This window comes from Drosophila albomicans, chromosome 2L (assembly GCF_009650485.2).
Source record: "Drosophila albomicans strain 15112-1751.03 chromosome 2L, ASM965048v2, whole genome shotgun sequence".
Classification (NCBI taxonomy): domain Eukaryota; kingdom Metazoa; phylum Arthropoda; class Insecta; order Diptera; family Drosophilidae; genus Drosophila; species Drosophila albomicans.
In genome coordinates this window covers 9,572,418-9,589,262 of record NC_047628.2, presented here as the reverse complement: position 1 = coordinate 9,589,262, position 16,845 = coordinate 9,572,418, and the positions used below count along the sequence as shown (strand labels likewise).

At 35.2% G+C, this 16,845-nt stretch overlaps 3 protein-coding genes across 3 annotated transcripts; all 3 read right to left on the bottom strand.

The window, feature by feature from the left end:
* Window positions 1-2,649: 2,649 nt before the first annotated feature.
* On the bottom strand, window positions 2,650-11,699 carry LOC117564505 (uncharacterized). The gene is made up of 5 exons (XM_034243322.2): window positions 10,592-11,699; window positions 9,429-9,859; window positions 6,303-6,542; window positions 4,686-5,787; window positions 2,650-4,089 (listed from the first exon to the last, which is right to left on the bottom strand). Exons 1-5 carry the CDS (start codon window positions 11,658-11,660, stop codon window positions 3,647-3,649), a joined length of 3,285 nt encoding a protein of 1,094 aa, XP_034099213.2. The 5' UTR covers window positions 11,661-11,699; the 3' UTR covers window positions 2,650-3,646.
* Window positions 6,207-8,108, bottom strand: LOC117563737 (probable cytochrome P450 6a14). Its single transcript, XM_034242216.2, is given in 3 exon segments — window positions 6,207-6,715; window positions 6,989-7,870; window positions 7,873-8,108. Coding segments are annotated over 3 exon segments (1,500 nt in total). The 5' UTR covers window positions 8,057-8,108; the 3' UTR covers window positions 6,207-6,281.
* Window positions 11,700-12,569: 870 nt separating the features above from the next.
* Window positions 12,570-14,656, bottom strand: LOC127565111 (probable cytochrome P450 6a14). The gene is made up of 3 exons (XM_052002257.1): window positions 14,336-14,656; window positions 13,951-14,257; window positions 12,570-12,877 (listed from the first exon to the last, which is right to left on the bottom strand). Exons 1-3 carry the CDS (start codon window positions 14,654-14,656, stop codon window positions 12,570-12,572), a joined length of 936 nt encoding a protein of 311 aa, XP_051858217.1.
* Window positions 14,657-16,845: the final 2,189 nt, after the last annotated feature.

The following is a 16,845-nucleotide window of genomic DNA, read 5'->3' as shown; positions in this document are numbered from 1 at the left end:
TTAAACATAATTTAAAAAGCAATGAAATAAAGATAATGTAGTAGGCTCAGAATATTCTGTTGAAAAAACGCAAATGTAGTATATTAAGTATAAACAAAAAAATGAATTCAGTTATTTTTAAGCGATAGTCGAGTCACAAAAAAGCTTACAGGCGCTCATAATTGAAAATTCCAACAGATTCCGTTCTTAAAACACTTTTAAATGTGATATAACTCATAAATTAATATGTTATATAATAATTATACTTTTGAAAGTTTAAATACTATTTTAAATTGTAAATGTTTTGAGAGACTTGTATAATGTTGAAAATGGAAATAAATATGAGGAGGATTTAGATTATTATTATAAATTACTTAATTAAGAACAGATAATATTTGAAGTAGCGAAAAACATAATTTCTTTTTATCAGAATTACAGGGTATACAAAATTGAAAAAAAATGTCTGCAGCGTTAAAATTATTGTTATGAAGCGAAAACGTTGAAAAGGATATCCGCGTCCGGCGACGTCGTCGTCGCAGTCGCAGCCCTCGTCATCGTCGTCATCGTCATCGCAGTGCGCTCCTGTCCTGGCTGCCTGGATAGTAGCGCTGCCTCCTTCTCCTCTACCCTCTACTTATTGTTCTGCTGCTGCTGCTTCAAGTTATGCATTGCGTGCCAATGCACTTGCGCCACAAATCATTTTGGCTGAAAGTCGTAGGACAGAAGATGAAGGGTTAGTTGGGTTTTCGTTTTGGCTTGGTTTTGGGCTTTGGGCTTTGACTCGGTTTTGTTCGCTGGGCTCTTCGACGTCGACGGGTCGTAACTTGTTTTCAAGTTTCTTTCGCTTCCTTGGCAACTTTTTGTGATGCTTCCTTTTTTTGTTTTGGTTGTTGTTGGTGTTGTTGTTTTTGGTCCCGTTTTCGGGGAGACTAATATAAATTTTGACACCTGATAATTGCTTTTCACTCGCTTCCGCGTTTTGTGTGCTGGATGCGACGACGACAGCTGCAGCAACTCCTGCCAACTCTTCTCACTCGCCTTTCCACTCCTTATCAAGCCACCTTGTAATTGTGAATGAACATGCAAAGTTTCAGCATAGTTAAGAACACCAATCGACCAAGTATGTGTGTGTGTGTGTGTGTGTGTGTCTTGCTGAACTACTATAAATTATTTCTAAATTTTGCTTTTTGCATTTTTACGATGCGCCGCGTTTAATAGACAAAGTTATGGCGAGTTATTGGCGCAACCTTTGCCTCATTAGCTCTTCCCTCGCATCCTTCAGTTTTTTTTTGTGTTGTCGTAAAAAAAGGGAAATTGGCAATTAAAAGTGCATAAAACAAGATAATTATATGAAATGGTGTCAGAAGTGAAATGTCATGATGGAACGAAACAATCAAGTAGAGAAATGTTGAAAGTATTCAACCCAGAACCTCCAACTTAACGAAATTATCTACATATATATAGATAAGTTTATATAATACTACAGTAAGCAAAGTAAATAGATTGTTGTATTAAAAATTAAATGAAACTATCCCATTTTATATGTAATTTATTATTACTTTTTGTAAGTTTAAGATTGAGCATAAGTATTATATATATTTTTAGTAAACATTTTAATTTCATGCACTTAAATATTTTTCTTTTCTTTTAAAATATGAAATACCAAATTTTAAAAATATTTCCAATACCATTCAATGGGTTAAATAGTGTTTGCAGTTTTAAATACTATATTGTTGAAGTCTTTGAGACCACCGCAAATTCTAACGAAATATTTATATTGTGCCTCTAATTGATTTCAGCAATTGAGTTGTATTTTAACTCATTATAAAGAGTCAAGCAAATTGCTCTCTTCGGAAATTGTTTATATGAATATCTCCGCAACAAGCTCAATAAAGCTGGCTCATCAAAATCGAAGTAACTCAGCGATTGAGTGTTAAGCAAAGACGAGTGACAATTGAATAAGCTTCGATCAGTTGTTTTCGTTGTTCCGCACTTTAAAGTCGTCGCTTCGCCTTTTCATAACATGGAACCATTCCTAATATTTTTAATTCTGTGTTGCCTAATATTGCATTTCACAGTGAAATTAATGCGATGCCTTGGCCGCGATCTTCAATTTATTTTTGGTGCTTTATTATATTTATTACAACTCTTCAGTGCATTGTGTTATAAATTATGGCAATTATTGCGACAATGAATGAAAAAATAATCAAATATTTCAAGTATAATATTTATATATTTATCTAAATAAAAATTGAAACAAATATTTTTGAGTACCAAATCTGCAGACAATTTGTAAGTACAAATAATTATTTTATTTTGTAAACAGTGAAAATGGTTTTATGAGAATTCTGGAAAATTCGATTTCTGCATATTTTATTAAATTGATTATTAATTCAAAATCTTAAATATTATGCAGATTTTGTTACAAATCCCAAATAAATCAAATCATATTATTCTTCCTAATTAAATTTCTTTTGTAATTGTTGATTTCGATCGTTGTTATTTATTTATTTATTTGTTAATATTTTATATTTTTGAGAGAGCAGAGCGAATTATTATTTTTAAATTTAAATTTATTTGTATATAAATTTCTAAAATTTAAAATTTTTGTTGTGTAGTTCGCTTGTGAAGAAGATAATAATTTCAGTTGTATAAGGAATGTTGTATTACTTACTAAATTACTGGGAAGTTCGAAACTTTCTCATAGGATGAAATCTGCTGGCTGTCATCCTATCAGCTCGTGTACTGGCCATTTTCTGACGACAGGCATTTCGCCTTGGTTGGGCTCTCTATTGATTAATGTCATGCACATTATTTCAGCTTTGCTGCTAATGTGAAACAGTACCGTTAGCTCGGCAATCAACGCTACCTTCGTGCGAGCGCCCAGTATTCTCTCCCTCTTTCTCTCTCTCTCTCTTTCTCTCTATATATCTCTTGTTTTCCCCGCTGCCTGTTCCTTAACTAATCGCTAAAATCAGCAAATGCCGAGTTGCCTGGACATCGTGAGCTTTGTGGGTTGTGGGCTGGCAGGCAACCGAAAGCAGTCATAAATTTAATATGACACCTACCAGAGATGCCATGCAGCAGCAGCAGCAGCAGCCAGTTGCATGCCACATGCCTCACAACACCTTCCCCACTCTCTCAGCTCTCTCTTCTTGTTCAATATGTCACATCAAGTGCATTCATTATTCACACATATCCTGCTAATTAGCAAAATATTGTAAATGTTTGGATTAATGTGTGCAACACACACACATGCTCTCTCTCTCTCTCTTTCACTCTCTTCCTGTATTCGTTGCTCTCCGTCTCTTCAGGCAGTTCATCAAGTGCGGTGCAACACTGGTTTTTGGTCAACTCACAAGCTCATTTTCCCCCTCGGGCTCCATTTCAGCCACCCATTTTGTGTGTCATTTGTGTGATTTACTATCCAGAGGTATCCGAGGTATCGGTTTGCCCATCGTCTGGACTGAGGCTGTTCGCTCAGCAGCTGCTTTTCTGGCGTCTATAAATCTTCGGTTTGTCTTTCAATCGACCGCCAAATGGATTCGTTTTGATTGAGGATTGAATTTACTGCTGATCGGCAAAACAAGTCTCAGTCACCCTCTCAATTCGCTTTGTTTATTTTATTTGTATTTACATTTGCCGCGACTGGTAATCTTAGCCTATGTTAAGTCTGGCACCGCTTCACATGTAGCCTGACACCGTTCAGGGGCCGTCGGACGATGCCACGTCTAACAATTTCCACCTCTGTTGGCTCACCGGGTGCCGGACTGAACTGAAAACTGTTCAGTAAAGTAATTAGTCCCACTTTAACCTGCATTAGTGCAAATCTTAGTCCGATGCAGTTTCGTGGACCATCTCCAAATCCAAGAAATGCCATCGGATGACGCTGCTGACAAGCTTCAGGTGCGAATCGTTCAGGCTTAAACTTTTGGGGTTCAGGATATATCTCGGGATCGTTATGTATAGCATACACAGGAATATGTATTTTAGTGCCACGTTCTAGAACAATCTCTTCATTGGAAATTTTATCATCATAGGAGGGCAATTTGTAGTTATCGGAAGCAATTCGCATAAGCGAAACGCCAGCTGGATGCTTTCGAAGTGTTTCTGTAAAATATGGTAACAAATATGCATAAGTTTCAATGCTTCTAATAAGTGCTATTAAACTAATTTAATGTTCTCCGATAAGATGCGAGAAACGCTCATAAAAATGTATATTTATCCGATAAGATGTGAGAAATCTCAAAGTTTGTGAGTTTTTTATTTATGGTTTTATTTGTGATTGTCAAATTCATTATGTCAATATTGTGTCACATATTTCAGTTTCTAAGGGCTTTGGAGTGTAAGATATGAATCAGTTCTATTTGGATAGCTGCTTTATTTATTCTGGTCTTATCTTTATATTCATGTTTTATCGAGGCTTAAAATGGTTTGAGATAGTCTGCTCTACATGCGAGTTTGATATAATTGTATGAACGACACGCTTAAATATTTTAAAATACGCATCTTAAATTATATGTTATTTCTCTTATTTCTTCAAATTTAACTTTTGTCTACAAAATTAAAAGCGTAAACAATTTTTGCTGAGATTATATAGCAGAAAACATGGTGTATAAATTTTTTTCAATTCAGAGCTCTTGAAAAAAATAAGACTGCAAAACATAAAATAGGTTGCGTTTTTTATCCTAAGGTCATGTACTCACCACTAACAACTTGATCCAAGTAAGTCATTTCCATCATAGCGTCGTAGGTCAGTTTTCCATGTCTTTTAAGAACTTGCTGAATTTCAGTTCTCAACTTGTGCTGAATATCTTCGTTCTTTGCCAGTTCAAAGAGAGCGTAGCTCATGCTACTGGCACTAGTCTCAAAGCCGGCGATAAAGAAAACGAAAACTTGAGCTGCCAGTTGCTCTAATGTTAAACCTTTACTATGTTCAGACTTGCGCAGATCAATCAGTATATCCATGAAGTCATTTCTCTTAATATTCTCACGTTCTCTTAACTCAACAGTTTGTCGCACGATATTCACAAAGAATCCGCTTTGTCCCGATCCAAGGGTTTGAAGAGGTAATTTTGATAATAGCTTTGCATAATGCATTTTGAAAAGACTCCATCGAATATTATGGTTTGCTTCAGCAAAAATTATGTTTGCCATAACACGAAACTCGGCCTGAGGATCCTTAAGGGAATTGCATTGAATGCCAAAGGCACAGCCGGCTATCACATCGACTGTGTAGCGACCAAGTAAGTTATACACTTCTAAGATTGAACCACGCTCATTGGAAAGTCCCACTTCAGAGTGAAAAGTCTCTTCCAGCTGGTGAGATACTTCAGTGACTGTGTTGAACATGTACTTTATTTTGCCACTAGTAAAAGTGGGAGAAAGTTTCGCTCTTAGTGCTCGCCATTCCTCGCCGTGTAGATTGAACAGATTTCCGTGAAGTGGATTTCGCTGTATATTGGAACGCAATGGCGGGTCCGAACGATTTTCAAATTTATTAAAGTCCTTGATAAGTATGGATTTGATCAGATCGAGATCTGTGACTATAGCAATAGGTCGAGTAAAGATATAAGTGCCAGCCACTTTATATTTGCCTTTAAAGGCATCGTATGTTTCTTGTATCAAATCGTTCAGATGTATAGCGTTTAACTTGAAGAAGTGTCCATATAGAAAGTTAGGACGCAGTTGAGGTATTCCATTCTGTTCCCAGTACGTGTAACAGTGCCTCAAGTAACTGAACACCCATGTCAGCACTAAAGAGAATACTATTAAAGCGAACCCCATTCTGTAAAGGTTGAATATGAACTAATTAGCTCAGTTAACTCGCTGGCTTTTCAGTCTTTCTTACATTCAGAACTGGTTAACAACAAGATAGTATAGTACAATCATAAGATAAGATAATACAAATCACTTTATTTCTCTGTTATAAGAGTAAGTAAATTACGGATTTCATGTTATATGTTTTTGACATCTTTAAAAAAGGTTTTACGTAAATGTTCTTTGTTCCTTACATTTTTTTTATTATTGTTAAATATTTTAAGAGAATAAGTCAGATTCTTCATACTTTTCCGCCCTAACTTAAAAATTTCCTTTTCATATAATTGTAATAGAGTATTGCAATTTTAAAAATTTATTCAAAATAAAAACTTATTTATTCAAAAAAGTATTTTTTTCTCAACCATATATATTTTGACAATATTTAATTGATGAATAATTTAACTTCAGTATCTTGATTTTTTTATTTCAACATTTTGTAAATATGTTACATTTAGTTATTTTTTTGGAAATCAGTAATTAGCTTAAGATTCAAGTCGCTCCACACGAAGCTTGACTCCGTTCAGAGGCCGTCGAATGCTGGTTTTGGTGTCGATTTCCACTGCTGTTGGCTCGCCTGGTGCGGGACTGAATCTAAAGTTGCTCAGCAATGTGACTAGTCCCACCTTAACTTGCATTCGTCCAAATCGCAATCCGATGCAGTTTCGTGGTCCATCTCCAAATCCAAGGAAAGCCATTGGATGTCGTTCCTGAAAGGCTTCGGTCTCAAAGCGCTCCGGGTTGAACTTGTTGGGTTCAGGATATATATCGGGGTCGTTGTGTATAGCATTCACTGGGATATATACTTTTGTGCCGCGTTCCAGTACTATTTCTTTATTAGTGAGCTTATCATTAAATTTATAACTCTCAGCAGCAACTCGTGTTAGCGAAACAAGTGCTGGATATTTTCGTAGTGTTTCTGAAAGAGTGAAAAATTTACTTGCCTAATTTCATATGTTGCAATCAAAATATATGCATTTTATAATAAATGGGAATGAAGTGTCTAATGTTGAATTTGAATATTGCATTTGTTATTTTTTTTTTTTTTGTGTACAAAATGATGTCTACTTTGGAATTTGGGCATATATTTTTTAAATTATTTTCAATAATTAGTTTATGAAATTTATAAGCGTCACTATTATTTTATTCTTTAAAAAGTTTCTCATTGAGCATATTGGGAATAAGTACTCACCATTTATAACTTGATCCAAGTATGTCATTTCAATCATTGCCTCGTATGTGAGTTTTCCATGTTTTTGAAGTACACTCTGAATTTCTGATCTTAGTTTGCGTTGACTTTCTTCATTCCTAGCCAATTCGAAGAGAGCGTAGCTCATGTTACTGGCACTTGTCTCGAAACCAGCGATAAAGAAAATGAAAACTTGAGCAGCTAATTGCTCTACTGATAATCCCTGGCTGCCTTCTGATTTCCGAAGGTCGATCAATAACTGCATAAAATCATTTCTCTTAATACTGTCACGTTCCCTTATCTCAATAGTTTGACGAATAATATTCACAAAGAATCCAAGATGTTGTGGCCCAAAGCTGCGAGATGGTAATTTTGACAAAAGCTTTACATAATTCATCCTAAAAAGAGTCCATCGAATACTGCGGTTAGAGTTAGAGAAAAGTTCTCTAGCCATGACACGAAACTCGGCCTGTGGATCTTTGAGAGAATTGCATTTTATGCCAAAGGCACAGCTAGCAATCACATCGACTGTGTAGCGTCCAAGTAGATCATTTACGTCCAAGATTCCACCGGAATCAACTTCTGATCGAAATTTATCCTCCAACTGCTGAGATACATCAGTGACTGTATTGAACATGTACTTTATCTTGCCACTGGTAAAAGTGGGAGACAGTTTCGCTCTCAGTCCTCGCCATTCCTCACTGTGAAGGTTGAAAAGATGTCCTAGAAGTGGATTTCGATGAACAGTTTCCGGCGAAGGGTGATCCGAGCGATTTACAAAGTTATTAAAATCCTTGATGAGTATATTTTTAGCTAGATCCAAATCAGTGACCACGGCAATGGGTCGAGTGAAGATATAGGTGCCAGCCACTTTGCATTTGCCTTGAAGGCATCGTATGTCTCCTGCAGTAGATCGTTGGTATGAATTGCATTTAGCTTGGAGAAGTGTCCAAACAAAAAGTGAGGACGTAGCTGAGGTATTCCATGTTGTTCCCAGTATGTATAACAGTGCCTCAAATAGCTCAGCACAAAAGTGAGAAGAAAGGACAACACGATAAAAACGAACCCCATTCTTGAAAGGTAGAGCACTAACTGCGCTATGCTGAGCGAAGTTTTACTTCATACACTTTTATATGACGTATATCTTGTAAGATATGGTAAACTAGCCTGATAAGAGGTGTGGATTTAATGAGTAATCCGCCATGAGTCGGTAATTTAGTTATGAAAAAACTGTTAGAAGATAAAGCTGTCACTTCTAGTTTTGATTGCTGATAATATTTGAGATGAGCTTAGTGTTTATTAGGAGATAATAAGGTCGTTAATCTGCAGATTAAGATTTCTGAGTCATAGTACTTAAAGCTTGTCTAGATTCTTCTGATTGACTATATGTATATTTATGAATTCAAAACCAATTTACTAATAATCTTAAAATTCACTCAGCAGCAGTTGTTTGGCCAAAGAGTAAAAGGTATTATAATTTGTTCGCGACCGGCTATCCGTCTAGAAATCGTGATTTTGAAGCTTGAAACGCAATTATAATTGCAGTATTTATGATTTATAAAGTGCAACAATCAAAATATACCATAGGTTTCAAAATATATCAGATTTTCAGTTAATGCAAGAAATCCTGTTTTTTGCCATATGATACAGTTTTTTTTTAATAATATATAAAATATTTAACTGATCGCAACCAAATGTTTTGGAGCCGTAAAGGCTGTATATATTATTTTATTTATCTAGGTGTTCCTACGAACAGACGTTTTTGCTGTTGACAAGAATATAAATTATATATATGTATGTATATAATATATAGATTATTGGGCCGGCTATGCCTCCTTCTGTCGAGAATTAGGCTTATCCAATTGCGTGCTTCAGTTCTTCAATTTATAAAACAATTTATTTATTTACAATCTAATATTAAATCTTAAACGTCTGGTTTTGCAATCTTTCTCACTCTCAAAACTGGGTAATAAGACTGATAAGATAGTACAAATCACTTTATTTCTCTCTGGTAAGTAAAAATAAATTACGGTTTTCATAAATATAATGTTGACGACTGCATCTCTGATATATTTGGATGAAAATATGTAATCTTTGGAATAAAAGTATTAATTTTAATTGCTATCTACTGACCGGTCTTCGATAGGGTTACCCAAATAATCTAAATATTTAATTTTAACCACTTTAACTTTTTTAATTATGCAATTAAAGACATAAAAATAAAAATATATTCTGCTTTCAATCAGGTTTTTATAGAATTATGCATTGTACCATGAGCAGTCGGCATTCACAGCATTAATTAACAATAATGCCTAAAGCCAAGTATTTTTTTAAACGATTTGAGATTGAATCGATCATACAATTTCCAAAATTTATTTAATTAGTTTCGGTTTATTAATTTATCCTGTATATTTTTTTTTTAGCAATCAGTAATTATAGCCTAAGACTCAAGACGCTCCATGTGAAGTTTAACTCCGTTTAGAGGCCGCCTGATTAAACTTTTGGTGTCAATTTCCACTTCTGTTGGCTCGCCTGGTACGGGACTGAATCTAAAGTTGCTCAGCAATGTGACTAGTCCCACTTTAACTTGCATTCGTCCAAATCGCAATCCGATGCAGTTTCGTGGTCCATCTCCAAATCCAAGGAAAGCCATTGGATGTCGTTGCTGAAAGGCTTCGGTCTCAAAGCGCTCCGGGTTGAACTTGTTGGGTTCAGGATATATATCGGGATCGTTGTGTATAGCATTCACTGGGATATATACTTTTGTGCCGCGTTCTAGTACTGTTTCTTTATTAGTCAGCTTATCATTAAATTTATAGCTCTCAGCAGCAACTCGAGTTAGCGAAACAAGTGCTGGATATTTTCGTAGTGTCTCTGGAAAAGTTCAACGGAAATAATCAGATTTATTAGCAATAAATCGACAATTTACTTATCTAAATTCTTATGCTGCAGTAAAACTGTATGAATATTACTTTTAATAAATGCTAATCAATTAACAGTTAATGACTAATTTGGATATTGCATCTTTTTTTATTGCACACTGATTCATAATTTAATTTCATAAAATTTTCTGTTCTGCGATAAGTATTTATGTATGTCCAAGCCTCACACATATAATTGGGGTTCATGTGGCTTGTTTAAGCAAATATTAATAAAGTCCCTATGTTGCGAAAGGGAAAATTGTTTTAAATATTTATATATTTAGGAATCCCATTTCCGCCTCCGATTATTAGTGCCTACAATAATAAGTATATGTCTGTTATTTCTTTGGCTGCGATCAGATAATAAAATATTCCAACTACCTTCGGCATTTGTCTATCAATATTTTTTTGGTATACTAATGTTTTAGGAATACTACTGCATTTGTTTGCTTTTATTGAAAATGGGTTGAGGGTATCACACAGTTTAGCGGGTCACTTGAGGGTACTCGACAGTAGCTTTCCAAGTTTCCTTTATGTGATAGGGTAAATTTTGTTTATGCATTTTATTTACCGTATTGAATGTTTTTAAAATGAAACATTTAAAATGTAACCACAGTGAATTAGACCTTGGACCTTAGTCAAATGTACTTCATTACTTTATTAAAAATGATTTTTACATACTCACCATTAATAACTTGATCCAAGTACGTCATTTCAATCATTGCCTCGTACGTGAGTTTTCCATGTTTTTGAAGTACACTCTGAATTTCTGATCTTAGTTTGCGTTGGCTTTCTTCATTTCTAGCCAATTCGAAGAGAGCGTAGCTCATGTTACTCGAACTTGTCTCGAAACCAGCGATAAAGAAAACAAAAACTTGAGCGGCTAATTGCTCTACGGATAATCCTTGGCTTTCTTCAGATTTCCGAAGGTCGATCAATAGTTGCATGAAATCATTTCTCTTTACACTGTCACGTTCTCTCAGATCAAAAATTTGGCGAATAATATTCACAAAGAATCCAAGATGTTGTTGCCCAAAGCTGCGAAGAGGTAACTTTGACAAAAGCTTTACATAATTCAACTTAAAAAGAACCCAGCGAATTTTAAGGTTTCTGTTGGAGAAAAGCTCTCTAGCCATAACACGAAATTCGGCCTGTGGATCTTTGAGAGAATTGCATTTTATGCCAAAGGCACAGCTAGCAATCACATCAACTGTGTAGCGTCCAAGTAGATCATTTACGTCCAAGATTCCACCGGAATCAACTTCTGATCGAAATGTATCCTCCAACTGCTGAGATACATCAGTGACTGTATTGAACATGTACTTTATCTTGCCACTGGTAAAAGTGGGAGACAGTTTCGTTCTTAGTCCACGCCATTCCTCACCGTGAAGATTAAAGAGATTTCCTAGAAGTGGATTTCGATGAACAGTTTCCGGCGAAGGGTGATCCGAGCGATTTACAAAGTTATTAAAATCCTTGATGAGTATATTTTTCGCTAGATCCAAATCAGTGACCACAGCAATGGGTCGAGTGAAGATATAAGTGCCAGCCACTTTGCATTTGCCTTTGAAGGCATCGTATGTCTCCTGCAGTAGATCGTTGGTATGAATTGCATTTAGCTTGGAGAAGTGTCCAAACAAAAAGTGAGGACGTAGCTGAGGTATTCCATGTTGTTCCCAGTATGTATAACAGTGCCTCAAATAGCTCAGCACAAAAGTGAGAAGAAAGGACAACACGATAAAAACGAACCCCATTCTTGAAAGGTAGAGCACTAACTGCGCTTTGTTGAACGATTTTTTACTTGCGGCACTTTTATATGACCGAACTTTTGTACTTCTTGTACGATGTGGTAAATTAGCCTGATAAGATGTGTGGATTTTATGCATGTATGATTTTCTTGTTTTGATTGCTGATAATATTTGAGATGAGTAAAAATTTCACTTGGATATAATAAGGTCGCAAAATCGGCTAACTGAGATTTCTGAGGTATAGTATAATATATAAGTATAGTATAATATATTACGATGTTTTAAATTAGCCTGATAAGATGTGTGGATTTTATGCATGTATGTTTTTCTTGTTTTGATTGCTGATAATATTTGAGATGAGTTAAAATTTCACTTGGGTATAATAAGGTCGCAAAATCGGCTAACTGAAATTTCTGAGGTATAGTATAATATATAAGCCTTAACATAAATTGTCTTTACATAAAATGTTTATAAATTGAAAACGAAAGAAAAATGTTTTTTATATATATGCACATCAGCTAATCGCTATAATGATATGTTTTTTAAAACCGTTCATTAAATTAATTTTTAGCTAGAGATTTTGTATAATGTTCAACTGCTATCACCAGCTTTTAAAAACAATGATTTTTAGCAATTAAAATGTTCTGTAATATTATATTATTGTTAATTTGTGGTTAGATTTTACGTTTTGATATTTAAATATATTTAAGCATAATTAATGCTTTTAAAAAACACATTAATATTCATAAAAATGTTCGCATTATCAATTATTACTTACATGTTTTCCTCTCCAATAATACCTGTAAGTTGAGTCTCTGTATTACAGTTCTTTTATTTATAAAAAGACTTTAATTTCAATACATTCTTCTAGTATAATTAAAAATTGCATTAACAGAATCTTCTGCGAATGACAGATTATGTTTCAACACGCTTCACAAATAGTTTAACACCTTTTTGAGGACGTCTAACAATATCATGGTTTATAATTTCAACCTCTGTTGGCTCTCCGGGAGCTGGACTAAATTTAAATCTGTTCAGCAAAGTGATCAATCCCATCTTTACTTGCATTCGCGCAAATCTCATTCCAATGCAGCTTCGTGGCCCATCTCCAAATCCAAGAAAAGCCATCGGATGACGCTGCTGACAAGCTTCAGGTGCGAATCGTTCGGGCTTGAACTTGTGGGGTTCAGGGTATATCTCGGGATCGTTGTGAATGGCGTTCACTGGGATATACACTTTTGTACCGCGTTCCAGAACAATTTCTTTATCATTGGAACTAAATTTATAATTTTCCGCAGCCATTCGTGTTAACGAAACTAACCCTGGATATTTTCGAAGCGTTTCTGAAAAATACAACTCAGTCGGTTAGCTACAACCTAATATCACAACACAAGTTATTTTTTTTGTACTTATTACTTATAATAACTGTTTAGTATTTAACAGCGTATTAGACACTTGTATTCTTCAAAGTATTCTCATCATAAATCTACAATTAGAGTTATTAATATGTCCGGTACCTATGGTAGAAGGGTATTAGAACTGCCTGCTCGAAATATATATGACTCCATAAAGTATATAATGATTTGACCAACAGTCGAGACGATAAAGTCATGTCCGTCTGTCTTTATGAACTGAAGATCTCAGAGACTATAACAGATAGAGATATACTTTTTTGTTCAAGTTAATTTGAAAGCTAACTTTCAACTATATAACTAACTATTAAGCCTGTAGTATTATCGTTTCCTCGAAATTCGATTGCTATCAGATAAAAATCAAAGAAGTTATTTAGCAAATACTTTTGTAAGCCAAAAGCATTAGGGTTTAATCTGCAATCTGGTATGCTTAGCACTCTACGGTATTTTTTGAACGAAGTTCTATATCAATATACCAAATATAGCCTTCGGCATATTTATAGTTTTTTTTTTTTATAATTTTGTATATATTAAGTTTAATAAATGGGTAGGGGGTATCTCACAGCCGCGCACACTAGGCTATATCTCTCTCCACTGTTTTTATTTAATTTTGCAGATAAGAGTTTTACTGATGTGATAAAAACCAGTCTCAAACATAAAACGGTTTATGCCTTTTTTCTTTAATCAAAATTATATCAGTCTGATGTCAAAAATGCTTTAAGCCATTTATCTTTCTCTTAGCTTTAAAACAAGAACTTTGATTACTTATCTATATATCTTTATGTACTTTATTGTGAGATGTTGAATTGAAGTATTTAGACATGTGTACAATTCTTATCTTCTTTGTTGTAGGAGTAATTATATTATATTATTATCACACTCACCATTGATAACTTGATCCAAATATGTCATTTCCATCATCGCTCCGTAGGTCAGTTTTCCATGTTTTTGAAGTACACTCTGAATTTCCGTCCTTAGTTTACTCTGGCTATCCTTATTTTTAGCCAATTCGAAAAGAGCATAGCTCATGTTACTGGAACTAGTCTCGAAACCAGCGATAAAGAAAACGAAAACTTGAGCTGCCAGTTGCTCTACTGATAATCCTTGGCTGTGTTCTGATTTCCGAAGGTCTATCAATAGATCCATGAAATCATTTCTCCTTATATTCTCGCGCTCTCTATGTTCAACAGTCTGTCGAATAATATTTACAAAAAACCCAATATTGTCATCGGAAAAACTTCGAAATGGTATTTTTGCCAATAACTTTACATAGGTAAGCTTAAAAAGAATCCAGCGGATATTGGTTTCGGTTTCAGTAAAAAGTTTTCTACCCATAACTCGAAAGTCTGCCTGAGGATCTTTAAGGGAATTACACTCGATGCCAAATGCACAGCTTCCAATGACATCGACTGTGTAACGACCAAGAAGATCGTAAACGTCCAAGACTCCACCGGATCCCACTTCCGTTCGAAATGTATCTTCCAACTGCTGAGATACATCCGATATGGTGTTAAACATAGATTTAATCTTGCCACTGGTAAAAGTGGGAGTCAGTTTCGCTCTCAGCGCTCGCCACTTTTCGTCATACATGTTAAACAAATTTCCCAAAAGCGGATTACGATGCACATTTTCTGGAGCAGGATGATCCGAACGATTTACGAAATTGCTAAAGTCCTTGATAAGTATTGATTTGATCAGATCGAGATCTGTGACTATAGCAATAGGTCGAGTAAAGATGTAAGTGCCAGCCACTTTATATTTGCCTTTAAATGCATCGTATGTCTCTTGAATCAAGTCGTTTAGATGTACAGCGTTTAACTTGAAGAAGTGTCCATATAGAAGGTTTGGACGTAGCTGAGCTATTCCGCGTTGTTCCCAGAATGTGTAGCATTGTCGTAAGTAACTTAGCACAAAAGTCAGCAGAAGGGACAAAACTATTATAGCGAACCCCATGGCTCAAAGACTGAGAAAGAACTGAGCTACTCACGGATTATTAACTATTAAATATACCCAAAACTACTTGCTTACTGATACGGTTAATGGAAAATTGATAAGCACTGCTATTATTCTTATTTCTCTCTCTCTCTCTCATTTCTTGTATTGACATATTGTAATTTCCTTGTATTATCTCGGAATTTTCGCGATAAGGCTGAAAAGAAAAAAAACTTGTAATCTTGCTCGTGTGTTGGGTTCTACATTTATCGTATTACTTATTGCTAGTATACGATTTATCGGGTAAACCTAGGCTTCTGATAATGTACGCACTAAATGTATTCAATTGTACGAGTAGACTGGACTGAGAGTCAGACATGCGATATTTGAAATACTTTATCGGATTTCACGAATTCATATTGCATTATTATTTCAGACGATTGTAAACTTGTTGTATATGTTCTCATACTTATTAAACTTTGTTTTGCAGATGTTCGAAATTCAAAAACAGACGAAAGCTCTGGGGTTTAAATCTCTGCTATGGAGTACCAATAATGTTAAATTTTTTTTACAGTTTGGTTGGTGGTTATCCAACTTTAAGAAGAGCTTTTGCGCATGTCTGCCTTAATGGTTGCAAGGTTCGTTTTAAAGCTGTGCCAGAATGTGCCAAGCTTTTCTTAGGGACTTTTGTTGAAAGCTCTAACTAAAAATATCCCAGTCCTATGCATGTGACAATTTCACCATTCGGTGATTTCTAAATGTTGGTTAGAACAACTTCACAAACTGTTCCATTATTAAACCCATCAGAAAAAATTAAGCAATTGGTAATGTCAAATGCAATAATTTTTCTAGATGAAAATTAATTTATGTGCTAAAAGGGAAAATTTAAGATAGGAACTCATACTAAGTGAGCAATGCTAACTTAAACTGTGCCAATTTTTTGCATCATAAGCAGTATTGTAGTATTACAAAAGACAAATATTTATTAATATTACTTGCAGAAAAAATTACAAAGCTGTCAAATAATTAATTAAAATAATAATTGCAGTTTCACATCATTAAACTGATCAATGTCAACTGCAAAAAAAGAGGGCCCTGCAAACCGCCATAAAACATCGACAGGGCCATATTTGATTACAATGCAAATTGACGTTATCAATTACACGATTAAATAATAAAAACGTAATATTTCCAAAGGTGTTGAGTATATAGTCAAAGGAGATGTATGAGCTGGGTAGGTAGGCTGATGCCGCAATAAATTTGAAATTTATGTTAAAGTTAGCAAAAAGAGACACACACACATGCAATGACGACTGGCAAAAAATGTGGCCTACTTTTTTGGGCAGATCGAAAGCAGCTTTCGTGGTTTCCACTCATTTCGCTAGCCAGTTGTCAGCTCTCTTGCCTTTTGCCTTTGGCGACTGTCTGTGTTCCAACACACACTTTTGTGTGTTGCTGTATGTGTCTGTGCGGTCTATGCCGTCGTCTGGCTAGTTCCGAGGATTTTTATCTCCATTCTGGACACGAGCCACATGCACTGTTGGCTTTATTAACTTGCCCTTTGTATTGAGTGGACAGTGCTACAGTGAAAGTAAAGGTGGTTGCCTCAATGCAGTTGAACAGTTATGGCAGGGAACCCTGAAGGGCATGGGTGATTGCGTAGCCTCACACACACATGCCGATTTTTTGCCATTTGCGGCGCTACGCGTGTGAAAATGCAACCAAATTGCCGTGGTAGCAATTTTTATCACCTACAACTGAGTCTTAGCAATGGGGTATATTAGCTAATGCTTTCTCAATTATTTTTGAAATACTCTTTTAATCTTACATGCATGTAATAAAATTGA

Excerpts from the sequence above, each read along its gene's own strand:
- LOC117564505 (XM_034243322.2), bottom strand. The coding sequence starts at position 11,660 with ATGGGGTTCGTTTTTATCGTGTTGTCCTTTCTTCTCACTTTTGTGCTG. Across the intron at positions 9,860-10,591 it reads CTTGGATCAAGTTATTAATG|AGACACTACGAAAATATCCA; the intron begins GTGAGTATGTAA and ends GAACTTTTCCAG. Across the intron at positions 5,788-6,302 it reads TGAACGGAGTCAAGCTTCGT|TTCATATTCAACCTTTACAG; the intron begins GTGGAGCGACTT and ends TGAGCTAATTAG.
- LOC127565111 (XM_052002257.1), bottom strand. The coding sequence starts at position 14,656 with ATGTATGACGAAAAGTGGCGAGCGCTGAGAGCGAAACTGACTCCCACT. Across the intron at positions 14,258-14,335 it reads TTCTTTTTAAGCTTACCTAT|ACTGTTGAACATAGAGAGCG; the intron begins GTAAAGTTATTG and ends ATTATTCGACAG. Across the intron at positions 12,878-13,950 it reads TTTGGATCAAGTTATCAATG|TGAACGCCATTCACAACGAT; the intron begins GTGAGTGTGATA and ends TGTATATCCCAG.